Genomic DNA, 27012 nt, shown 5'->3' on the forward strand with positions numbered 1-27012 from the left:
TTTTTTTTTTAATTCATTAATTGATTCAAGCGTATGTACTCCAATTCATACAAAACTGGTTGGTTTTCACAGTTCAGGTCCAGATTACCTTGCAGTCACTGATGCTGTTGCACATCTGGTTGTATTCACTGTTGAAAGTGTGTGTCAGGAGACGGAGGCACTGCAATAAACACACACATTTTATGAAAATAAAAAAAATATCAAATAGAAATATCTCCTTTTTGACTTTAAATGGCACACAGTATTTAAAGGGATGGCTCACCCAAAAATGAATATTCTCTCAATAATTATTCCCCCTCATGTCATTCCAAACCCTTATTCATGTTCGGAACACAAATTAATATATTTTTGATGGAACCCAAAGCTTTGTAGCTTCGTAAAATTATAGTTGAATTGTTGCTACCTTTCTGGGCCTTGATTGTGGTAGGACCTTTACTGTCTATGGCTGATCAGAAAGCTCTCTGATTTCATCAAAAATATCTTAATTTGTTTTGAAGGTGAACACAGGTCTTACGGGTTTGGAACGACATGAGGGAGAGTAATTAATGACAGATTTTTTTATTTTTGGTTGAACCATCTGTTTACGAACCTAATATCAGATTTCTAGTACTTAAATGGTTCCTCACCTTAGTGGCCAGCTCCTTCTCACGGTCTACCAAGCTCTCGATGTCTGTGGAGTCGTATCCGCTGCTCTCACTGGGCGTGATGGCGCTCTCAAAGGTGGTGGAGGAGATCTGGGAGGAGATGCTGGTGGAGGTGCTAAGGGTGCCACTGCTCAGACTGGGAGATAGAGAGTCGCTCAGGGATTTGGGTGGAGCTGTCTCACCCAGTTTCTCACGGAGCAGCAGCAGGTGACGTGTCTTTTCCACCTGACAAGGATAGAAATGGATATCAGGGTCTGTCTGGAGATCACCACTCTCTGTCAGATTTTCTTATGAGGATGAACACAAGCAGTGCTCAATCATGAGCTTTTGTCTTCGGTCCTCACCTCATGCAGTTGCTCAAGTTTCTCCAGCTCCCACTGGTGCTCTAGGATCAGACTGTCTCCTCTGGGTCTCCAGCCTGCCAGGTTTTCCTCTCCACGCACATACGCCACAGATGTATCCAGAACCTTCCGTCTCCGTCGCTGCATACCTGAAATATATCAATATAGCAGGCCCAATATATCATATATATCATATATGCAAAATTGCTAACATTACACAGGCTAAACTGGAAAAACATAAATTTTATACATTTTTGCTAAAACCAGATTTAAAAAAAAAAGTACAGCAAAAATAGTACAATTTTGAAATATTTGTACCATTTAAAATAACTGCTTTCTATTTGAATATATTTTAAAATGTAATTTATTCCTGTGATCAAAGCTAAATTTTCAGCATCATTACTCCAGTCTTCAGAAATCATTCTAATATGCTGATTTGCTGTTCAAGAAACATTTATTTTTATTATTATCATTATCAATATTTAAAACAGTTGAGTACATTTTTTCAGGATTGTTTGATGAATAGAAAGATCAAATGATCAGCATTTATCTAAAATAAAAAGCTTTTGTAACATTATACACTATACCATTCAAAAGCTTGGAGTCAGCTATAGATATTAAGAAATTATAGATATTAATACTTTTATTTAGCAAGGATGCTTTAAATTGATAAAAAATTATGATCAATTCTAAAATGAAAAAAAAAATCTACTCAGCTGTTTTTTAATATAATAATGTTTTTTGAGCAGGAAATATTAGAATGCTTTCTGAAGGATCATGTGATGCTAAAAAAAATGATGATAAAAGTTCAGCTTTGAAATCACAGGAACAAATGACATTAAAATATATTCAAATAGAAAACAGATATTTTAAATAGTAAAGATATTTCAAAATTTTACTTTTACTTTAGTTTTTCAGTAAAAATTGAGTTAGTATTTTCAGAAATATCTTACCTGGGCTTCCTGTGTCAGCTATTTTGCACAAACTAAGCTCATAGATTCCAGTCACCTTATTACTGTAATGGAAACATCAGAAAACACTGTTAACAAAATGTCTTTACTTACATTTTTGAACAAAAAGCACATTTTTGGAGAGGACTCACATTCTGAGACAGTTGATGCATAAGATGAATATGAATATAAAATTTATATGAATGTTTAATAGAGTGAGTCCTGAAATTTAATTTTCAACATTTTTAATCACGTTATCTTCACTAATTATTTTAAATGGACCTACAGTATAAGAAATTAATTTAACATTGCAAATATTCCATGGCCTAATATGAGGCCAGATTTGAAAAGACTTGCTAAAATGCTATTTAAAATAGTTTACGATGGAGCGATGGAGTATAGCATGTCCTAAAAGTATTTAATGTATATTAACATTCAGACACATTTGACATTTTTTGTGGTAAAAGAGACTTTTTTTTTTTTTTTTTTTTACCAATCAGGGGTTTTGGAGTAACCACTGCCGAAGAGGTTCCTCAGGGAGCGTGGAGGAGAGATCTTAGCATCTCTGGAGTAGAAGACCATGCAGATGTCCTTGGTAATAATGGCAGGCTGGATGCAGTGATCAAGCTGCAGGAGAGTGGTTAGCACACATGTAAATACTAGATATTGTAAAACCACTTTCTAAAGAACTAGTCGTTGAGGCTGACCTCCAGATAGGCTGACAGGGTCATGTAAATCTTCTCTCCGTAGGGAGTGACACGGTTCAGTAGGAGAGAGTTGTGCAGGGAGCTGTCCCAGACGGCCTCGAACCGGTAGAACGTCCTGAACGGGAAGAAACACATTCAATATTAGGCTTTAGAAAAAATATGAAATCATGGAAGGATGCTTTAGATATCTACTGGTGCTGAAGTGATTAATTGCGCTGTACACTATTATTTATGCATGTGTTTGAGTGTGGATGTGCTTAAAGACAACATGAAATGACATTCACAACTCATTTTAGTTTTGTAATAAGATTTCTGAGAGAAATAATATTCAGTCAGAAGAAGAATTGACTGGATCGTGAAGTTACACAACCGTTTAAAACGTTTAGGGTCAATAACCATTTTTTTTCTTGTTAAACAAACTGATACTTTTATATGGAACCGACTCCACCACTGAATAAAAAATGTTCTTCTTGCAATTGTGACTTTTTTGTAACAATGAAATTGTGAGAAAAAAGTCAGAATTGCAAGTTTATCTCTCTCAACTGTTCTTTTTTTCTCAGAATTGCAAGTTTATATCTCGCAATTGTGGCTTTTTTCTCAAGAGTGTATTATACAAACTCGCAATTCTGACATTTTTCTCACAATTTCAAGTTTATATCTCATAACTGACTTTTTTTTTTACAGAATTGCGAGTTTTATATCTCGCAATTATGGCTATTTTTCTCATAATTGCATGATACAAACTTGCAATTGTGATATTTTTTCACAGATTTGCGAGTTTATATCTTCACAATTGTGGCTTTTTTTTCAGGATTGCATGATACAAACTCGTAATTCTGACTTTTTTCTCAGAATTGTAAGTTTATATCTTGCAATTGCGGCTATTTATTTTTTCAAAATTGAGTGATACAAACTCGCAATTGTCAGTTTTTTTTTTCAGAATTGTGAGTTTATATCTCACAATTATGGCTATTTATCTCATAACTGCATGATACAAACTCGCAATTGTGACTTCACAGATTTGTGAGTTTATATCTTGCAATTGTGGCTATTTTTCTTAGAACTGAGTGATACAAACTTGCAATTGTGACTTTTTTCTCACAATTCCAAATTTATATCTCATAATTGCGACCTTTTTTTCTTTTCTTTTTTTTTTTTACAGAATTGCGAGTTTATATCTCACAATTATGGCTATTTTTCTCATAATTGCATGATACAAACTTGCAATTGTTACGTTTTCTCACAGATTTGCTAGTGTTTATCTCACAATTACGGCTATTTATCTCATAACTGCATGATACAAACAAAGTTTATATCTTGCAATTGTGGCTATTTTTCTCATAATTGAGTAATACAAACTTGCAATTCTAACAGATTTCTCACAATTCCAAGTTTATACCTTATAATTGTGACTTTTTTTACAGAGTTGCTAGTTTATATCTCGCAATTATGGCTATTTTTCTCATAATTGCATGATACAAACTCGAAAATGTGATGTTTTTTTCACAGATTTGTTAGTGTTTATCTCACAATTGTGGCTATTTTTCAAATAATTGAGTGATACAAACAATTATGACTTTTTCTCAGAATAGCGAGTTTATCTCTTAACTGTTCTTTTTTTTCTCAGAATTGCAAGTTTATATCTCGCAATAGTACCTTTTTTCTCAGAATTGCAAATTTAAATTGCGAGTTAAGTCAGAATTGTCAGATATAAATTTGCAATTCTCTGAACGTAAGTCAAGTTTTTAGTTTTTATCTCACAATTCTGACTTTATAACTCACAATTGTGTTTATATAATGCAGTTCTAAAAAAAAAAAAAAAAAAAGTCAGAATTGTTAGTTTTTATCTTGAAATTCTGACTTCATAGCCTACAAATGCGAGTTTATATCTCACAGTTCTGAGAAAAAAGTCAGAATTGCGAGTTTGTATCACACTTCTGAGGAAAAACGTCAGAATTGTGAGATAAAAAGTCGCAATAACCTTTTTTATTTTTTATTCACTAGTGGAAATCCATACTTGTGTTTAGCTAAGATACACTAAAACAGTCATGTGTGACAGCAAGGCATTTAAAAAAAAAATATTTTAAATAAATGGTGATCTTATAAACTTTCTATTAATCACAGAATCTTGAGGAAATCTATCATGTTTTTTCAAAAATATTAAAATGTTTTCAACATTTGTAATAATAAGAAATGTTTCTTGCAAATCAGCAAATAAGAATGATTTCTGAAGGATCATTTGATACTGAAGACTGAGTAATGACGGCTGAAAACTCACATTTGCATCACAGGAATAAATTCAGTTTAAAATATATTTCAATAGAAAACAGTGCTTTTAAATTGAAATAATTTTTTACAATATTACAATTTTTACTGCATTTCTGATCAAATAAGTCCAGCCTTGGTGAACATAAAAGAAAAAAGATCTTACAGACCCCAAACTTTTAAACAGTAGAGTACCTGAAAGATTATTAAAATGAACACATTTAAATTTTACCTTAATTAAGCAATATTGATTTCATGCTGACTTTAAAGTGCACATATCACAGCATCGGGCTACCAGAGTAAATACATGACTTATGCTGCCTACAAACTTTCAACTAACAGATGGTGCTAATGGACAGGCAATCTCCTCTAACACTGTGAAAAACAATAGGTGTAATGGCAGCTGTATCACAAGGTGCTGGGAGATCTCTGCCTAAATAGTTTGTTGATGTGTCACATAGTGATGAACACAACACAAGAGTGTTGACAGGTGCTACATTATTAGTGATCTGGTGTGAGCTGAAGCAGACTGTGAGGAAGCCGTGTGCGTGTGTGTGACTCAGGACCAGGGCTCTGAACCGGTTTAAGGAACGAAAACGAAAAACGAAAACAAATGACATTAAACAGGAACAGGAACAAAAACGAAAACAAAATCAATTTTAATCGTTCTGAACAGAAACAGAAACAGAAATTCCAAATTAACCGGTTAATAACGGTATTTTTATCGTTCTCTTTATTATATCAATTTGGCAGACCAAAAACATGAATTCAAATTGTGTGCGCAAATGCGACGGTGACGCATACATACACCGTGAAATGCCCGCGAAGCAGACGTCATAAGCAGAGCCCTTTCTGATGCGACGAGCTTAAGGTTACCAAGCACCTGACTGTTTCATGTGCAAAGGCATGTTTAGGTTTAAGTTATTGTAGCCTAATTAAAACTTGTAGTTAAAATTGTCTATTGTTTTAAGTTCTCTTTTGTTTGAGTGAAAATAGCCTATAATAGGCTATGTATATTAGGTAAAGAATAATTAAATCAACAGGTTTTTATCGCAGATTAAGCCGTGTGGTCAGAATGTGAAGCGGATGGTCTTGAAGGGGCTTATTTCGCTATAGTATTATCAAACAAGAAAATTGTTTTAAAAAAATGATTTGCTCATTTGTAACGCGTTTCCAGGCACGGCCTTAGCCAGCTGAGGTCACCGAGGTCCGGCCATTGGTCATTTTTGTATATTCAAAAATAAAATGCCAAGCTCTCTGAATGATTATTAAGCCGTTTAAACCACCTCATATCACACGAGTGTTTGCAATTCATGTTGATGCGAGAAGCTAGCGCAGTGAACGGGGCTTGAGAGCGCGTTGAGTGAGAGCGCGTGTGCAGCCTCCGTTTGTTGCCAGATCCACCTATTATACGTGTATTTTTCCAATTTAGTGACACTTTGGGACGTTTATAAAGTGGGAAGTTGAACGTTAGTGTTACTGATATATTAATCTTGTTTAAAAAACACAAGCTTTGAACTTATTTCGGATATCTTTTTCTCTCTTTTTGTAATTGCTTGTTTTTCGTAGCAATATCTGGCAACATTGTACTTTCATAAAAAAAATCTTCTGACGCTAGGCTATATCAGACAAAGACTATAGAATACCATCTTACCATTTTACCATTCTTAAAAGGACTTTGGCTATATGTAGTGCATTTGAGGGTGTTAATATAGCACAATTTTTTTAACACCTTACTTCGGACCGCGCTAATTTTCAAACCCTGGTTGTGAACTCGTTTACTTTCGGTTTTAAAGACAAGAAGTTCAAATGACACGAACACGGAATTTGGTTTAATCATTTGTAAACATAATGCCAAACATGTTATTAAAAGGCACACACTATCTATCTATCTATCTATCTATCTATCTATCTATCTATCTATCTATCTATCTATCTATCTATCTATCTATCTATCTATCTATCGTGCTGTGTAATAAAATAACGTTATTAACCGGTATTTTTTCTAGAAAACCGTTCTCGGAACGTATTGTTTAATGAGGAACGCAAGAACAGAAACGTTATAATATCGATTCTGCTCGGAGTGAACCGAATGGATTTTTTTTCCGTTTTTAAGCCCTGCTCAGGACTACAGCACAGTAATGACTATAAGCAAAGGCGTACGATTTATATGAACAGACATTGAGACAGAGAGAAACAGAAAGAGATTGGTGCAGGTGACTCATCCTCAAAGATCCTTGTATCTCTTTCTCCACTCACTCACCTCCCTCTCTCATTCTCAATTTAGCGTTTAAATGGCACATAGAGGCACAAAGGCTTGTCTGTGTCTATATCTAGACTCATCAATTCAGATTTCAACTGCTAACAAGCCAAATTTAGTAACACAGTGAATGCAGAGTATAATCAAATGTAACGTCAGACCTACATTCATCCATTGTGTTTTTTTTTTTGTTTAAAGAAATGTAGTGGCAAAAGCTCATCTACTTAATAATTGTAAGGTGAGGTGATGCAATCAAAAGCAAGGATTTTTTTAAAACTTTTTTATTTTATTTACAAATGTAATATGCCTTACCAAACTTACAAAAAATTATATATATACACTGCCACTAAAACGTTTGGGATCAGTAAGTTTTTTTATGTTTTTTTTTTTTTTTTTTTAAAGTCTCTTATGCTCATCAAAGTCCCATTTATTTTATCAAAAATACAGGAAAAAAAGGTAATATTATGAAATATTACCTTGAATTATTTCTGTGATGCAAAGCTGAGTTTTCATCAGCCATTACTCCAGTCTTCAGACTCACATGATCCTTCAGAAATCATTCTAATATACTGATTTATTAATTTTACTATCAGTGTTGGAAACAGTTGTGCTGCTTAATATTTTTTTGGAACCTGTGATACTCTTTTCAAGATTCTTTGATGAATAAAAAGTTAGAAAGAACAGCATTTATTCAAAATAGAAATCTTTATCAATTTAACACATCCTTACTGAATAAAAGTATTAATTTCTTTCAAAGAGAGAAAGAAAGAAAAAATTTACTAACCCCAAACTATGAATGAGGTGTTTATTGTTACAAAAGTTTTCTATTTTATTTTATATATAGAATGATTTCTTAAGGATCATGTGACACTGAATACTGGAGTAATGATGCTTAAAATTCAGTTTTTCATCACAGGAATAAATTATATTTTGAAGTATATTAAAATAGAAAACCACAATTTTAAATTGCATTAACATTTCACAATATTACAATTTTTTTTCTGTATTTTTAATCAAATAAACACAGCCTTGATGAGCAGAAAAGCTGTTAAAAAGCATTAAAAATCTTACTGATCCCAGATTTTTGAGCGGCAGTGTATACACATGCATTTATATATATATAAAATCTCTTTTGTAAATTCACCAGTAATACTTCACCTTAACTCATAGTATCATGTAGAATGAGTTCAGAGAGAAGCAGAAAAACACTGACACAGATGCATAATTTTGCTACTGCTACACCTACAGATCACAAAATGTCCCATAAAGCACTTTAATAATAAAATGCTTTATGGTTGGTTCTGATACCTAGCAATATCGCTATCAATACAAAGGCTGAGCAAAACCAAGAGTCCGACCGCAGCAGGAAAAGGACGAGAACAAAAAAAAGAGAGACAAAACAAGCAGAAACAGTCAGGCAACAGAAATACTTACAAATCAAAAGACAAAAAGCAGCATTCGGATTAAACGGGCAAAAGAAATAAATGAAAATAAAGCAAACTGGCATCATTAAAAAGAAACACAACAAGCACATTTTCATAATAAATAGAGCTGCACTGTGCATGTTGATTAAATTGCTGTTTCTTGTTTTTGCACCACTAGATGGCTCTCTTGCTCCCTGCAGAATTTTTCCCTTTCCACTGACAGCAACAGTGACTCATATTCAACATGCTCTCCTGAATTCTAAGCAGTTAGATGCTGTTTATGCTGTTTAGAAACTGTAGATAGATGAATTGAACTTAATACTTGATTTAACAGGTTGTCAAATGTAAGAGCGAACACAACATACCTGCTGGAGTTGTGAGAAGATTTTAAGTTTTTAGCTGAGATGATGTTGAGAGATAGAACTGCGTCCGCAGCTGAATCATCCACTTCAGGCTTATTTCTAATTCGACCTACAACAGACACAACAATCGTGAGATGGTTTTAGCTCTTATAATACACTTGGTTATTTCAAGTCCTGGCCTTTGATTGGTCAATACAGCAATCCAGCTGTGCTAACTGCAGTTCTTTCTTCTGTTTAAGATTTTAGGACAAAATCAGACTCACCAACCACCAGCTCTCTGACGTCCTTCCAATGCAGCTCGCTGCCCTTCTCGTGGATCAGAGTGACTGTTATTCTACGTTGGATGCCCTAAAACACAAGCAACACAGGTTACTAAAAGCAATCTCAGTTTGAATCATTTATACGTCCTTGGCTAAGGACAGTGAACATGATCCTAAAGCTAAACTTCAGATTTACAGACTGCAACTGCAGAGAGAATTTAATATTAATAGAATGGGGAGACAGAACAACATGATGTACAAGAGCTATACAAATTTAATGCATTGATCACAGAATTTAATATTCAATTATTAATCGCTATAATGATATCTGATATTTAATGCATTCACTGTTATTGTTTTATGTATCAAGTTCTACTGGTCTATTGTTTTTGTAGTTTTTGTATGTTTCAAGTATATCATATTTGTAGGTACAGCATATTTTTGAATACACTACCAGTCAAAAGTTTTGAACAGTAAGATTTTTTTTATTTTTTAAAGAGGTCTCTTATGCTCACCAAGCCTGCATTTATTTGATTTAAAGTACAGCAAAAACAGTAACATTTTGAAATATTTTACTATTTAATATAACTGTTTTCTATTTGAATATATTTTAAAATCTAATTTATTAATGTGATTTCAAAGCTGAATTTTTAGCATCATTACTCTAGTCACATAATCCTTTAGAAATCATTCTAATATTCTAATTTGCTGCTCAAAAACATTTATAATAATAATAATAATAATAATAATAATAATTATTATTATTATTATTATTATTATTATTATTATTATTATGTTGAAAACAGCTGGGTAGAATTTTTTCAGGTTTATTTGATGAATAGAAAGTTCAGAAGAACAACATTTATCTGAAATAGAACATTATTATAAAGACATTATAAATGTCTTTATCATCACTTTTGATCAATTTTAAAGCATCCTTGCTAAATAAAAGTATTCATTTCTATAATTTCTTTTCCAAAAAAATAAAATGTTATTTTTACTGATTCCAAGCTTTTTAATGGTATATTGTATAATGTTACAAAAGCTTTTTATTTAAGATAAATGCTGATCTCTGGATTTTTCTATTCATCAAAGAAGACACTAAAGACTAGTAGACGAGTAATGATGCTGAAAATGTATCTTAGATCACAGGAATCAATTACATTTTAAAATATATTCAGTTATTTTAAATAGTAAAAATATTTCAGAATTCTACTTTTTTCTGTACTTTGAATTAAATAAATGCAGACTTGGTGGGCAGAAGAGACTTCTTTAAAAACATTAAAATCTTACTGTTCAAAAAATTTGACTGGTAGTGTATTAATATAATAAGGTAATGTTAATAATATCAAAAGAACAATTTGTAGCCATATAATTTTAAGAGCAAATATTTACACTCCTATTAGTTAGAAAATAAATAGAAAGAATAAATACCTGGTGCAAAAGGTACGTGCCATGACAGGGAAGACCTCCTGTGTGATCTACTACTGCTGGTATATAACTACAATAAACAACACACACTTTATGTAATCACAAACAGATTTTATAGCAACATATTTATATGAAATACTTAAACAGCATATTTATGAACAAACGTATAACTTCTCTTTAAAGGGAACCCTGGGTGTTAAGACTTGGCTTAATATAACGTAACTGATGTCTCTTACTAAAATATGTAGCAGAAAACCTGTGAAAGATTTACGTTATTTTAAAAAAATCCACCATTTTGAACGTTTTTTCTGTGAGCTACTGTCGCTACGTGTTGCTACTTTTACCTCAATGCAATTCGGAATAAGCAACTAGGAAAAAATAAAATACTGATACGATGCCACCTTGCATGGCTTTTGCTTGTAATTTTTAGTCAAAGGGCAACAAGTGAAGCGATGCAAGTCTTCAGGGCTTTTCCTAGCGATACAAACAGAAGAATAGAATGAGAAGATGCCTGTGGACAGATAAATCTTCCTAAAGACCTGCGTCTTTGTTCTCACCACTTCAGCCCTGATGTCTTCGAGGCTTATAGTAGAGCACAGCTACTGAAAGAGCTTACAAACAGCAGAGATAAGAAACGCTAGATGCCATCCAGGCAGGATGTAAACATGTTGACACTGGTCTTGATGCCGCAGCCACTGAAGGAGTTTCTCAGCTCAGATTTTACTCAATATCCAGAGTGTTTAGACTCCTTGTGGGAAAAAAAAAATCAATGGTGCGCCATTTGGTTTAAGCCTAAATGTTTGCATCCATCACCACCTGTAAGTTCTTTCAGTAGCTGTGGTCATTGTATCAGTGTTTTATTTTCAGAGTTGTGTTGCGGTAAAAAAAAGCCCAATCGCACTCTAGGGGGCATTCCTATTCCAAAGGCTAAATATCACGTTATTAAGGTTGCTTCAACAAAGTAGCCCAATTCCATGGGAAACCCACAAACTTGGCAACACTGGTGCCAGTAGCTCCCAGAGTGCAACCATTTTACATCATGGAAATAATGGCGCCCCCCATAGTCCAAAATATGTATAAACCAATGTGGATTTTTTAAATAACATGAATCTATCATGGGTTTTCTACTACATATTTCAGTAAGTAAGTATCCTTTACTTTATATTAAGTCACACGGTTCTTAATACTCGGGGTCCCCTTTAAATGTGTGACCGAGTAAAACTATTTTAACCAAAAATGTTTGGCCTGCATGTAGATATAAATACAGTTCACTTACTCTCCAGTGGGCTCCAGTTCACTGATCTCGAACCAGGCTAGCAGGTCATACTTGCTCACACACTGACCCAGGTTAGACTTGGTGATGGTGTTCAGTTTGGTGGCTGGCACTGCAAAGAAAATAGAATATTAATAGGGCCAGGTTTTATTAATATCCATAAAAATCTCTGAACGTAACAGTTAACCAATATGAGCATGAGTCACGTAATGTGAGAAAACAAAGCATCAGTTTAAAGGAGGGTCATTGTGTAGGCTTTGGAAAATTGGCTACAAGAAATTCTACACTACATCGGGAAAATCAATACAGCCTGATTTGCTCCTAAAACTGCAGCTGAGGGGCGGCACTCCATTTCCTGCAGCCGTCTGCTGTATTTCTACAGTACGATGAGGTGGGAGACAATGGTGCTGGGGGACGCTGCAGGAAACCTTATGCTCAGAGACATTAGAAAAACACTTGTGTAACTCGTGTCATTTGTAAAGTAAAAAAAGCTTCTTGAGGGAAGCTAGAGAGAACATATGGAAAACACCTAACATGATTTAATAAGCAGTATAGTTTCACAGTAACACAAAAGGAAACACCAAGCAGCTGTCGTGGCAGGCTAGATCAACCAGGGAGGGAAAACAAGTGAGAATGACACTTAAAACACACAGCAGCTAAAGGAAAAGCCTTTATAGTTTATCTTCAGGATCAGGAATATCTACATTTAAAAGGAAATCCTCTGGGATTCTGTCATTGGGTTGGGATGAAGGGGCGAAACTAGAGTCACGGTACATTAAAGCACAGCACAGAGCCAATCACTATCCATCTAAACTACTCTGTGCCTTTGAGGCTCTGTACCAACCGTCATGTTTGGGCATTCTGAGAACGGGAAAGTTGGGTACTGGGAGAAAGGGGAAGTGGGAAAGTTCTTCTGCCCCTTCCTCCAGACTGGCGACGGCTGTGGAGGCTAGTGCGTTGGCGTGCTCCGAGAGCGTGTCCAACACTTGGCCGTGCACGTACCCGCTCATTAGGTACCTGATCAACTCGATCTTACGTGTATGGTCTGGGCGGATGACACCAGGTCAGAGTAGTGAGGAAAATGAGGGTTGAAATGAAAGAGACACAGATGGAGTTAAATGTATGTAAGAAATGGAAAAGTTGCCCTAAAAACTATTTGGATGCTTAAAAATGTATGAATGTCTTTGCATTATAACAAAATGTTATCGAAATTGAGATTTATTTTGAAAATAAAATATAAAAATATGGACTACAATTTAACGACTTAGGGTTAGTAAAAAAAATTTTCTAAAAGAAATTCATATTTTTATTAAATACTTTAACCTTGTTTATAAACGCCATTTATAAGTTTGGGATCAGTAAGATTTTTAATGTTTTTAAAGTTTCTTAGTCTCATTAAGGATGCATTTATTTGATTAAAAATACAGAGAAAAAAATAATTTTGTGAAATATTATTGCAGTTTAAAATAGTGTTTTTATTTTTTATTTTAATATACTTTAAAATACAATTATTCCTGACATACAATGCTGAATTTTCAGCATATATATAGGGGTGAGCGGGGCACAAACTAACGCGGGGTTAATTGTAACACGCGTGGTTTAAATATTTCCACACACGCTAGCATAACCAAATTTATGGTGTTTACTAGTTGCCATAGCAACACTATGCAGAGAAAAAAAGAGCGCAAGAATTCAAAAGCCTTTTGAAGATATCGCTGAATATTTATTTTACCATAGTAAAAGTACATTTCTGGCTGAAGTAAACTTTTCATTTCAGTTTTAAATATTCATTTAAAATTAGACAAATCTGCTATTATTTTAATCTCCAATTTGTTATTTATCAGTTTAGATAGTTTATTAATGTTTGACAAACCGGCAGAAGACACTAACCTGTTTTAAACTCCAGTCGCGCAGATGGGGAACGTTGTAACACTGTGTTACAATATTCCCCGCTGTTATTAAACTCTGCTATTCTATGACATTAGCGGTGCAGTTTACACGATTTACTTCTAAGGATTTCGATAAGATACCTCAAGAAACAGGTGAATAAAGGCTGACAATCAATGTTTAATGTTCAGAAGTTATTATTTCAAGTAATGTAAAGCATTTTGGCTCATTTGTGTGTGTGGTGTTCTATGAGAGCTGTGTGTGGAGGGATGGGAGTGTTCTTCTGAATGTCTAAATGTGTTTCATCTATCTGTCCACATTGTTTTGAACTACTGTACAGCTGTGTGTTGCGATCAGGGCCGTTCAAAGCATTGTTGCAATGTGTTCATTTTCAAACTCCAAAATTAGATCATTTTTATTTTTTGAAAAAACGTCATTACTTCATTTGAAAAAGTTAACTCATGTATTTTACTGACAAAATATTTTAGTTTGTTGTGTATATTTTTTTCATTCGATCAGATAACATTTTAAGTTGTCATATGGTCGTGTTACAACGTGCCCCTCAGATGTTACAATGTACCCCACCTATGGGGCATGTTGTCACGTTTCACTTCCTTTCTTTTGAGGCAAATCACGAAAAACATATACACTGTAAATATGAAACAAAGCGATATATTTGTACTAGACAAGTGTGAAAATAACGTGGATAAAAAAAATTGTACTCTGAACCCCACGTGGATTTACATAAACCGCGAAATTCAAAAAGTGTTAGGTTGTGCCCCGCTCTCCCCTATATATTTTTTGGAATTCAGAGAATCCTAAAAGAGTATCAGTGTTTTTACAAAATATTATACAGGACAAATTTTTTCAACATTGCTAATAATAAATGTTTCTTGAGCACCAAGTCAGCATATTAGAATGATTTCTAAAGGATTATGTGACACTGGAAACTGGAGTTATGACCGCTGAAAAATTAACACAGGAATAAATTATAATCAATTTAAACATTTGTTTAAATCTTAATAATATTTCACAATATTACTGTATTTTTGATTAAATAAGTGCAAGACATATTATATATATATATGTATGTATGTATGTATGTATGTATGTATGTATGTATATATATATATATATATATATATTATATATATATATATATTATATGTCTTGGACTTATTTAGTTATTTAAGTGGCCAAAAATATTTTTGGGGGCACTGTATGAGGTGTTATTGTTTTTTTTACACTTTGCATCTCCGATCTATACAAAGAGCTGTACAGCTTTTCCAATTATCTCCAACTGAGCTGTAGCACCTCAAGATTCATATCGCGATATAAAAGACTGACAGCTCGGGGTGAAGATCAATACGGCGTTAGGATTGATGACACTTCAAGGCTATACAGCCTCTGTTTTATTTTTTGTCCAGAAGGGAGATTTGTTCCCTATCAAAAAATACAACAGTCTGGACAGGAACGGCTGACAGCTGCGTCTTTCAAACTGACTTGCTGAGTAAATGAGATCCGGAGCCGTTTTGAGAGGAGATAACCGTATCGAGTGAAAGAGTTACAGATTACGGCATTGTGAACTGCGAGGTAGTTCCTTGTTTAATGAATCATGTAATGAATTACACTAATAATTAGAAAGGAGATAGAGGAGCATACAAGCTTCGGGCGAGGATTATTAAAGGAATCTGCTTTATTGTTACTTGTGGAAATTAAAGCCCCTTCAAGCTGACTTAATGAACGTGATGTTCTTTATGAAGACAAATGGAGATGTCATTTTGGAGTTATGTAGTAGTTGCCATCATACCTGGTTTAGACAAAGGCATAGGTGGGGGGTAGTACTTTCTGGAAGGCTGAGAAGGGCTACAAGAGAAGAAGAAAATTAAATCAGACATGTAAAATAATCTGTATACTGATACAGATTTAATAAATCGACCTGCTTTTATTTATGCTATATGATTATTATTATAAAATACATATGTTTTATTGTTTTACTTTATTAATGTACTCATTGTAATAATTTAATGAAATATTCTTGGTTAAATACAAATTAAGCTCAATCAGCATGTTGTTGATATCAAAGGGGAATAATGTCGATCTGAAGCAAAGTTTGTTAAAATAAAAAAATACATATATACAAAAATTAATAAATGTGCTGATAGAACTTCTGGTGGACATTTTACATTTTCAAAGCTTTCCTGTCATCTATATCAAAGGGGAATAATATCTACCTGAAGCAAAGTTTGTTAAAATAATTATATTTTATTTTATTTTATATTATTTTATTTTATTATTTCAATTTATATTACTTTATATTATTGTATTATAAATTTTATTTTTATCATATATTTTATATTATACACATATATATATATATATATTTTTTTTTTTTTTTTTTTTTTTTTGTATATTATTTTATATTTTCTTGTATATTATATTATTTTCAAACAAATAAAATGTTTAACTATATTATATTATATTTTATTATTTTATTTTATTTCATTACTTTATTTTATTATTTTATATTTTATTTTATTATATATTTTATTTTATGTTACTTTTTAAAAATTATTTTATATTATTCTTTTCTTTTATTTTATATTATATTTTGTTTTATTTTATTGTATTTATTTTTTAATTAATGCTATACGGGCATTAACAACTATTTTCCAGGAAAAAAAAAAGAATTATAATGCGGAGTTGTTGTTGTAATCAAAATGAAGCTGAAATTAAGTTAAACTACTAAAATAACTCAAACTAAAACTGAAAGAAAAATAAATTAAAGCTTCTGGTTGACATTTTTAAAGCTTTCCAGTCATCGATATATTATTATATTATATTTTATTTATTTATTTATTTTTTTATATTTTTTTTTTTACTATATATTTTATTTTACATTATTTTCATTTTATATTTATTTATTTATTTATTTTTTATTAATGCCATATGAGCATTACCACCTGTTTTTCCAGATAAAAAAAAAAACAAGTATAATGTGGGGGTGTTGTTGTTAATAACAACTAAATCTATTAATTGATAATCAAATTGGTAATCAAAATGAGGCTGAAAAAGAAGTTTAACTACTCAAATCAATCAAAACTGAAAGAAAAATAAATTAAAGCTATATCAAAATATTACTAATAAAAAAATAAAAATAAAAATACTGAAACAAACTCAAAGTGAAATAAAAACTGATTTTTTTTTTTTAAAGCTAATTCAAAATGATTAAATCAAATTTAATAAATACCATAAGAGTATAAAAATAATACTGGTGCAGTACAGTGACAAACCATAACTATAAAAGAGAAAAACACGTTTGACTGAAAACTACCATTGACATATTTGTGGCCCTGAAATGCATTTAAAATATTACATTATTATAATGATTATCAAATATGTAATACTGGATTAACAGGTTGTTACCTGACGACCAATTCCTGTCCATGGATGTGCAGTGGGTGCTGTTGGTAATGGCCAAACACTTCAAACACAATTGGCTTGGTCTTTATGTACTCAATAAAGGACTCTGTCACCTCCACTGAGACCTGAAAAACCAAATAAATAAGTTGACAACACATTCATATTTGCCTAACAGTGTTTAATAATAAGCCATAATTCTGCATACACAGCTGGTCTGATGAAATACTTTAATGAGAACTCTCTATTAGCAACTCTGGATCGGTTCTGCCACCCTAATGTTCAATTTCCTCCTTAAAAGCTTGTTTCTCTCACTGCTTTCAACACTTACATTCTGTACGTGGTAAAAGCCCAGCGGGGCACCTTTGCCTGTGTTCTTCAGGGGCTCTGTGCTGAACGCCTCATCGTGACGATGGAGGAAACTGTTGGCAGCATGAGACAGGATTACTGAGAGAAGCGTGACTGTGCGATTGCGTGATTTATGTGGAGGTGTGTGTGTGCGCTCTGTCTGAATAAAGACCAATGAGACAGGAAAGAAGGGTTGCCATAGAGACAGGCTGACTCACTTGAATTGGCAGAAGATGTCTGCGTACTCGGGCGGGATGCCGCTCGCCTGCAGAACGGTGATGCGGAAAGTGAAAATACTGCCCACTTCCAGATGCTCCGCCAAACCGTCACCCAGCTTTGTGTCCACGTTGCCAAGCTTCAAGTCTTTTAGACACAAAACACATGTACAAATATGTATAACATTCGCTTTTTTTATGTAAATGGATCTATAAACAGTTAATGTGAAATTGTTGATGTTATTGTTGATGCACTTAGATTTTCTTTGTATTTCTGGTATGAATTCCCTTTACACTTTTTTATATAGAACCGAATGCAGTTGCATTTATTTTATATATTAAGCTATTTATTGGAGAAATAGCAGGCAAACAAGACCAGGTTGGTAGTTATTTCATAATATTTGACGCTTTAATAACAGTCTGTAAATTCGTTTCCATGTTCTTCTTTTATTGACCTGTTAAAGCCTGCTAGAAGAATCCGTTTGGTCCCAAAGCTTTCGGGTCACTGAAGCAGTGTAAATCAAATGCGACATAGCAAAACACAACAGCATCGACTGGATGTATAAGCATTCCTTTTCACTCGGACTGAGCTGTTTTGTTCAGAGCTCAGGGGTTGGCAGCTGGCCTGTGTGTCTACACTCACCCATGTCATTTATTCTGTTCATCTCTTCTGAAGGAGTGATGACCTCCGAACTCTGACCTTGACCTTCCACAATACGCAGCTCTTCCAAGGAGAGGCCAGAGCGGGTCATGACCACGGTGGAGAAATCACTCTGGATGGTGTAGGAGAGCGGAAGGAAAAAAGAATGGAAAAAGATAAAGGCATCGATCACAAAAATGTCTCTCAGTATGAACAGCCACAACTGAAACCTTGTACAAACTAGTGCACATGTCAAACTTGAGGCAAGATCTTTTTTTAAACTTCATATGTTAACATTTTAACTGGGTCTGTTTGGAATTCAATATCTTTTAGCATCAGACCTGACGTGAATAGTTTTGTGTGTGTGTGTGTGTGTGTGTGTGTATATATAGTATATGTGGAAGCCCGTTTCCGCCATTGAATACAATTTTAAAAAAAAGGTTATTTAGACTTTTTATCTCGCAATTCAGATTTTTTTTCTCAGAATTGTAAGACAAATTCGCAAATGTAAGTTAAAGTCAGTATTGCGAAATATAAACTTGTGTTTCTGAGAAATGAAGTCAGAATTGCAAGATAAAAACATACAATTCTGACAAAAATTGTGTAATATAAACTCGCAATTGCGAGTTAAAGTCAGAATTGAGTGACATAGACTTACGACTGCGAGATATAACAATCACATTTCTGACTTATTTCCTCAGAACTGCATGATATAAACTCACAACTGCGAGTTATAGTCAGAATTGTGAGATATAAACTCACAAATCTAACTTTTTCCTTAGAATTGCATGACAATATAACTCACAATTGCAAGTCATAAAGTCAGAATTGTGTGATATAAACTCACAACTGGGAGTCATAGTCAGAATTGTGAGATATAAACTTACAATTAGAAGTAATAAAGTCAGAATTGTGAGATATGAACTCAATTCTAACTTTTTTCCTCAGAATTGCGTGATATACTCACAATTGCAAGTCATAAAGTCAGAATTGTGAAATACTCACAATTCTAACTTTCTTCCTCAGAATTGTGATTAAAAACTCACAATTGTGTGATATAAACTTACAATTGGAAGTTATAAAATCAGAATTGTGAGATATAAACTCACAATTCTGACTTTTTGCCTCAGAATTGCATGATATTAACTCACAATTGCAAGTTATAAAGTCAGAATTGTGACTCACAATTAGTTTATTGGGTAGTAACAGATTACATGTAATCTAGATTACATAATCAGATTACAAAAATCAAGTACTTGTAATTAGATTAAATTACGTTTTAAAATACTCATAATCAAACTACATTTACTTTTTTATTGATTACATATTATTGACTCAACAGCAATGCATTATTGATCATTTATTGATTCTCCCTAATTTCTCAGTTTCATCTTTTAAATATTCCTTCCTAAAATAGCCTACCACTTATGACATGAAGGTAAACAACTAGCTTTTACCTTCTTAAAATACTCATTGTCGAAGGAAATCTTTGCAGTGCCTGACTGACGCACACCAGATCCATAATCAGGAGCCTCTTCGTCAGCTACAAAAACACCAAAGAAAAATGACACAAGTTCCAAAGATCACTTGAAAAACAATTTAAAGGACTGAATGTTTATAAACCACATTAGGGTGATATCAACTGCCGCTTAATTAAATCTAAGCCGAGTCTTAATTAATTCATTAATATAGAGCAGCGCTCACCAGCGATGGCTTGGACCCCCACTCGCAGGAATCCTCGCACATCTCCCTTCTCTGTTACTATAGCGACACGGTGCACCAGAGGCACGGGGTACAGCAGGTTACTCAGGTACACGAAAGCTCTGGAGGAAAAAGAATGACAATTATAGTACCGCCCTCATACACACACACATAAACATTCACATTCACAACATGTACAAAAAAAACCTATGTATTAGTATGAAGGGTACAGGAGATGCTTAAAAGCAGCCAAGGAGTGTTACGCAAAGTGACTTCCTTTCAGGGCCACGGGTTCATCTCCATTACCCTGATTAACTCCATCAGAGAATAATGGAAATGACGTGTCCGACACTTTTACTAAGAGCTGACGCAAACAAAACACAGCACTAAATAACAACAGGAAACAAATCAGTCAACCTTGGAATGAAATGTCGAAGAAAAAGAAGGGCGATCAAATAACTCATACACAACAAAAAATATGTATTGGTTTGTTGCAAGAAAGACTGTATTGAAATATTTTATATTTTCCAAGGCTAGGGGGCACACATAGTCTGAATTTCAGGAGCTGTTTGCAGTCAGAGAGCTCCTCCTCCCCCCGTAGGCAGCCTCAAGGCCAAGATGGAGGAGAGCTATCAGTGTAGCGCATCAGTGAAGTCACAATGACGCAGGTCCATTTACGCCTCTGCATCGATCCAGACTATGTTGCCCCTCTCCTCTATCCTCCTCTCTTGTACAGACCGATTTATAAAACAGCTCTTAAGTACACTGAATGAAAAATCATATTAAAAGGTACAAAAAAAAAGAATACAGACAAATTATATAAAGAATGAACACAATTTAATATTTTAACATACAAGCATAATAAATGAATAAGTTAATAAAAATAAATAAATTAGGGCTGTAAATCAATGTTAATGTGTTAACGGATGGGATTAATACAACATGTTTAATTTTTGCCTGATCTGAGCATTCCTTGTTTTCAAGTGTCTGTGTCTTATACACACACATTCACAATCGACTCTAGCAGAGCATTTGTTTCTCAGTCAATGGAGAAAGACATTCTTCACGGGTAATTTATTTATAAATCCAGACGGGATGTTTAACAAAAGTCATTTGCATTCTTGTATGGTGAAATTTAATTACCATCGAGACTAAGCGCAATATCACCCACAAGTGAAACACTGTCATTCATAAAAATGTTAATGTGAACCCAGCAGAGAACAAAAGCAGCAGGCCGGTGGCTAAAACTCTGCATATGTAAGACTGAGTCCATAAAAGGCTGGGAACATGGTTTTATTACTGAATTTTATTATTACTACATCTGTGTTTCTTTGATTGCATGAGCAGTGCTTTCTGATCAGTTTTCTTACTTAAAAAGGAACTAAATGCTAACTAGAGCAGTCACTAACAATCGAATAACCTTTTTTTTTTTTTTTTAGGATTCGCACAGATACTGTAAAATGAAATTCCAGGACTTTCAAGGACTGTTCAAGCACTACTTTTTGACTTTCAAGGACTTAAAATTGGGATCTCATTTATCGAACAATGTCTTCTATTTCAAATTCTAAAAAAAATAAATAGATAAATAAAAATATACTAATAAAAAAAACGGCAAAAACAAAGTTTTCTACTGTTTAAGAAAAAAAAGTCACAAAATCAAATTCTGATTTGAAACAAACGATTCGCAAATCCATATCGAAGTCCTGATCTGAATCAAATTATTTGCAATCCGCGCTTTGAGTCCTGATCATAAATTCTGAACTTTAGAGAGGGTTCACGAATCATTTGTTTCAGATCAGGATTTTGCGAATATTTTTTCTGATTTTTTTTTTTCTTAAAAAGTAGAACTTTGCGCATCACACATTTTTTGTGATTTAGACTGTGACTTCAAATCATTTGATTTGAATCATTCAATTCACAAAATGATTCAGAAATCCTTTCCGATCTAAATCTAACAAATCATTATTAACTAAACAACGTTTAATTCAAATTCCCACTTAATCTTTAACATTTTTTGGCCATTTCTTTACAACAGAAATGCTGCAGCCACTGTAATTTCTTGAATATGCGGACATCATGTAAACTCAGAGTAAGGGTTTGAGCTTTTATTATGAAATTGCGATGAACAGTTCGATGAAATGTCTCACGTTGCATTTCAAGATGAAAATTATAATAAACCCAAATTCACAGCAATATGCAGAGATGGGGTTTGTAAATTATAACTGTTTGTGTGGAGCAGCATTTACTGTGAACCTAGTCACTGTGAGATGCACGTACGTAACCTCAACGCATGTAAATAATTAAAGCGCATGTATTAAACTTGCATTGCATATATTTATTTATTTGAATAATAGCATTTGAATTCACAATAGCATTATGCTTGATTATGATTCTTGTCTGTGAAATGCCTCACTTCCGGTATCATTTATTTCAGATCAGCATTTCGCGAATCTTTTTTATGAATTTCTTAAAAAGTAGAACTTTTCACAAATCTTTTGATTTAGATTGTGACTTCAAATCAAGTATGGCAAATAATTTGATTTGAATCATTCAATTTACAAAATGATTCACAAACCATTTCCGATCTAAATCTAACAAATCATTATTGACTAAACAACATTTAATTCAAATTCCTACTTAATCTTTAACTTTTGGCCATTTCTTTACGACAGAAATGCTGCAGCCACTGTAAATTCTTGAAGATGTGGACATCATGTAAACTCAAAGTGAGGGTTTGAGCTTTTATTTCGAAATCGCGATTAACAGTTAGCACATTTAGAAAGATACTGGCGTATTCTCCTGTGTTTGCGTAGGTTTATAAATGGTTTGCTTTACAAATTCGATGAAATGTCTCACATTGCATTCCAAGATGAACGTTATAATAAACCCAAACTCACAGCAATATGTAGAGATGGAGTTTGAGAGGCTCCACACATGTAAATAATAACTGTTTGTGTGGAGCAGCATTTACTGTGAACGCAATCACTGTGAGACGCACATACGTAACCTACATGCATGTAAATAATTAAAGCGTATGTCTTAAACCTGCATCGCATATGTTTATTTACTTGAATCTTCCGGTATTTTGCCGCCTATGCAACACAAGCAAAACGCTATAGAGGTTGTTGTTTTTTTGTTTTGTTTTTTAAATCGAGTACTTGAATTGAATCGAGGAATCGTAACAGCTTTAACAAACTAGTACACATTGTAATTGATTGACAGCCCCATTAAAATAAATACAATGAATGAAAAACAAACACAAATGTGTACTAATGTTTCGAGTACTAATGTTAAACCAAACCAGACAGATGGAGGTTAAATGTAGGTTGTGGAGAACTGGAGGAGGTATCTGGTATAGCCGTGTGAGCACTTTCTTAGATCAGATCTGATCTAACATGACTAGAAAATGAATTCAGTTTATTTCATTTTCACTGTACTTAAATCTTTAGATCATTAACAGCTTCACACTGAGCCACACAACTGTCTCCATTTCTCTTTGTCATTCATTCTTCTCTCTTTCCAGCCCTCATTTTTCAGGTTTCCCCTGAGCAGTGGCCACCACCAACCTGCCCACTAGGATGAACCATGGGGAACGGTCGTAGAAGGGGTCCTGCCCATCGCTGAAGATGTCAGAGCCTTCCTCGGTCCCAGCATCTGAGCTGGTGTCATCCACAAAAGCCTCGTCATCCATGAAGTCCTCCATCTCGCTCTGGCGTTCGTCGGCCAGCTCGGTGATCTCAGAATCGGTGGTGGAGAAAGTGGGCGAGGGAGTGCGGTCGGCCAGACGCTCGTTCACACAGCCGTGAAAAATAGGTGAGCTAAAAAAAGGTGCGTGGGTAGGATGCAGGCACAAGCAAGTTTACAAGATTATTTAAATGACCCACATTTAAGGGCCACGACTTAAGACATCAAATAGAAAACAATAAACAATGCATGTACATGAATAATTAATTGCGGCTTTTTTTCCTCTGTTAATGCAGTAAGTTTTATATTTTTAGAAATACATCATAGAAACTGTTCTAATCTTGATTATGGAAATAAAACATGGAAAAAACAAAAATGGCAAAAAAAACGAAACAAATTCTACAATGTGTACAATGTGCATAATAACAAATATTGACAAATGGATGAAAACATTGCATTAAAAAAATAATAACAATAAAAATAAACACTACACAGCATACAGTGAAACACAAGCACATAATGATTGCAAAAACAATGCAAAACAAACAAAGAAAAATTCATGTGAATAAAAAGGGTGATTTAAATATGAAAAAAAAAATAACAGTGTGAATGACTAAACAAAGATGTCTTGAATGATTTATGGGCTCCCTCTTTAACTAAGAGAGCAGCTTTTTAGAAACAAACTTAAATTCTCAGACCCTGTTTTAACCACAAAAAAACTGCTAAATGTTTGTGAGGAATTAAACCTAATTTCACAGTATTTAAAACCTCAGGACATAATGAATTCTTTTTAACATGCTCATTTATTTCTCAAGTCATAGGAGCAAGGTTAAGTGATTAACATACCTCCCAACCAGCTTGAACCAATGGAAGCGGTCATAGAACGGGTCATTGCCGGTCAAAGCACCCTCCCCATCCTCACTCGGATTTGATGAAGCCATTTCACCTGCACGGTCATACATCTCTCGCATCTGGTCCAGCCTCTGCCTGTAAGAACATGACAAGTCAAGTCACATTTTTGATCTCACATTTCCATTTGAACAAGTTTTGAGGGGAACCATGCAAATGTTCTGTTATGTCACCCTGAGAAACAATTAGAGCTGAAAAATAGCAGTTTAAACACCATTTAAAATAAAATAAAATAAATAACAAAGTAAAACATTTTAAAAAGAGCTTTGGGATTTACAAATGGATTGGTTCCAAATAAGAAATAAAAGCAAAACTCTCTACATCAGATACTGGTTGGCATCCTGAGGCTTACTTGAGCTTCTCTAAGGACCAATAGTGAGTGGCTCCATTCTTCAAGTCCTGAACCTCCACAGCCACCACCGTTCGAGGGAAAGGCCTAGGGTCACGTTCTTTCTCTGGTTCTGGAGGCAGCAGCTCCGGGGGCAGCGGTGAGTAGAGGGTGTCTGTGAGTAAGACAAACTGGAACTGGACCTACGAGTAGAACATTTAAATGAGACATTAGGGCATCGACAAGGATGAATAATATGAGTTGATAACTGAAAGACTGTAGGTTCAGACATTTTTGGAAACTGAAGTAATGAAACAGCTGAATACAGCAGAAGATTTAAAAATTGCCTCTGGCACCACTGAAGCTATAAATACAGTAAGAGTGCATGATAAATCAGAAGATAAATGTTTCTATCTCAAAGCTGCACAGCAGGGGTCTTCACAAGGTTATACACATATGGCATAAACAAGTAAAAGTGAAGGAAGTGACACTGATGAAAGTGTTTGTGTGCGCTTTTTTTGACATTAAAGAAACAACTGTTGAAAGCTGACACATTGGTAATGAATAAAGCAACAGGGATCTGTCTGAGAATATGTAAATACAGCAAAACCTACTTGTTAACTGCCATCACAGTAAAAAACTGTCATTCACACAGGAAGCATTCTTATTTTCTTATATAAACATGCATTTGATGACTGAAAAATCTTTGTTGTACCTTTTTCTTGAGCTCCACACTGATGGCATTGGCTTCTTTGAGGTATACAGCATTGCCCCACAGCTGGTCTCTGAGGGAGGTGAACTGGTGATATCGCCACTTTCTGAAAGCCCACTGTGCCAGCTCATACTCATGCTGGGTCCAGGGCACTGCAACAATACAGGAGCAACAGTGAAACATGGCACGGCAGTGATGTACTGTAGGTGCCTGTGATTTTGCCTAGCAGGATGTCCTTATTGTTCCAAGAACAACATTTAATCAAGTAGACTATAGGGATAGTGAAAAGTGTAGGGGCTTATCGGCCTATTATCGACACTCCTCTGATTGTTGGGGTTGAGTTTTGGTTGGGTTGAGGTTTTGGATTGAGTTAAATTCAAATGATTTTGATTTAAGAACATGTTCTACTTACATAGTGTCCCAGTACATTGCATATAAACCTATGTATTTCATGCAATTGGTTAGCTTAAAGGATTAGTTCACTTACAGAATAAAAATTTCCTGATCATTTACTCACCCCCGTCATCCAAGATGTGCATGGCTTTCTTTCTTCCTTTTTTTTTTGAGGAAAACATTTCAGGATTTTTCTATATATAGCGGTTTCAATGAGAGCCAACGGGGGTCCAAACTGCAGTTTCAATGCAGCTTCAAAGGGCTCTACACAATCCCAGCCAAAGAAAAAAGGTCTTACCTAGCTAAACGATTGGTCAATTTCTAAAAAAATAAAAATAATAAAATTTATATACTTTAACCACAAATGCATGTCTTTGACTAGCTCGACTTCATGCATTACGTAATGGCATAGGAAAAGTCCCACCTGACGTAGGTGGAAGTACCAACCTAGTGTTTACAACGTGAATGTGCAAAAAAAGTCAAAAGCCTTTTTAAATGAGTTTTTTGCCTAAGTACCCAGACAAAGAACTAACCGTGTGTGACCTTTCCAATGAGAATGCATCGCAGAGCTGGTGCAAGACGAGCATTTGTGGTTAAAAAAAGTATATACATTTTTATATAAGACCCGTATTCCTTGGCTGGGGTCGTGTAGAGCCCTTTAAAGCTGAACTGTAACTGCAGTTTGAACCTTCAAGCCTTTGGCTCCCATTAACGTCCACTATATATAAAAAAAAAAAAATCCTGGAATGATTTCCTCAAAAACCTTTATTTCTTTATGACTGATGAAAGAAGACATGGACATCTTGGATGACATTGGGCTGAGTAAATTATCAGGATATTTTTTACTCTGAAAGTGAT

At 34.2% G+C, this 27012-nt stretch overlaps 1 protein-coding gene across 5 annotated transcripts in view; it reads right to left on the reverse strand.

The window, feature by feature from the left end:
* Nucleotides 1-27012, reverse strand: part of kif1b (kinesin family member 1B) — a 101847-nt gene that overhangs the window by 5153 nt on the left and 69682 nt on the right. For 2 of the 5 annotated variants that reach the window (XM_073823208.1, XM_073823211.1), the window contains 21 exons: nucleotides 25765-25913; nucleotides 25074-25252; nucleotides 24659-24799; nucleotides 23695-23946; nucleotides 20132-20250; nucleotides 19885-19970; nucleotides 18431-18560; nucleotides 17791-17935; nucleotides 17556-17646; nucleotides 17231-17352; nucleotides 15615-15670; nucleotides 11921-12029; nucleotides 10648-10714; nucleotides 9217-9301; nucleotides 8957-9062; nucleotides 2643-2757; nucleotides 2429-2562; nucleotides 1939-2000; nucleotides 989-1134; nucleotides 627-869; nucleotides 89-160 (listed from right to left, as the gene is read on the reverse strand). In XM_073823208.1, coding sequence (XP_073679309.1) covers nucleotides 89-160; nucleotides 627-869; nucleotides 989-1134; nucleotides 1939-2000; nucleotides 2429-2562; nucleotides 2643-2757; nucleotides 8957-9062; nucleotides 9217-9301; nucleotides 10648-10714; nucleotides 11921-12029; nucleotides 15615-15670; nucleotides 17231-17352; nucleotides 17556-17646; nucleotides 17791-17935; nucleotides 18431-18560; nucleotides 19885-19970; nucleotides 20132-20250; nucleotides 23695-23946; nucleotides 24659-24799; nucleotides 25074-25252; nucleotides 25765-25913 — 2609 coding nt within the window. Of the gene's footprint in view, nucleotides 1-88; nucleotides 161-626; nucleotides 870-988; nucleotides 1135-1938; nucleotides 2001-2428; nucleotides 2563-2642; nucleotides 2758-8475; nucleotides 8503-8956; nucleotides 9063-9216; nucleotides 9302-10647; nucleotides 10715-11920; nucleotides 12030-12761; nucleotides 12963-15614; nucleotides 15671-17230; nucleotides 17353-17555; nucleotides 17647-17790; nucleotides 17936-18430; nucleotides 18561-19884; nucleotides 19971-20131; nucleotides 20251-23694; nucleotides 23947-24658; nucleotides 24800-25073; nucleotides 25253-25764; nucleotides 25914-27012 lie in introns of all 5 variants that reach the window. The other 3 variants (XM_073823207.1, XM_073823209.1, XM_073823212.1) reach the window with 3 other exon arrangements.

Source organism: Garra rufa, chromosome 18, assembly GCF_049309525.1.
Source record: "Garra rufa chromosome 18, GarRuf1.0, whole genome shotgun sequence".
In the NCBI taxonomy this organism is placed as follows: Eukaryota; Metazoa; Chordata; class Actinopteri; order Cypriniformes; family Cyprinidae; genus Garra; species Garra rufa.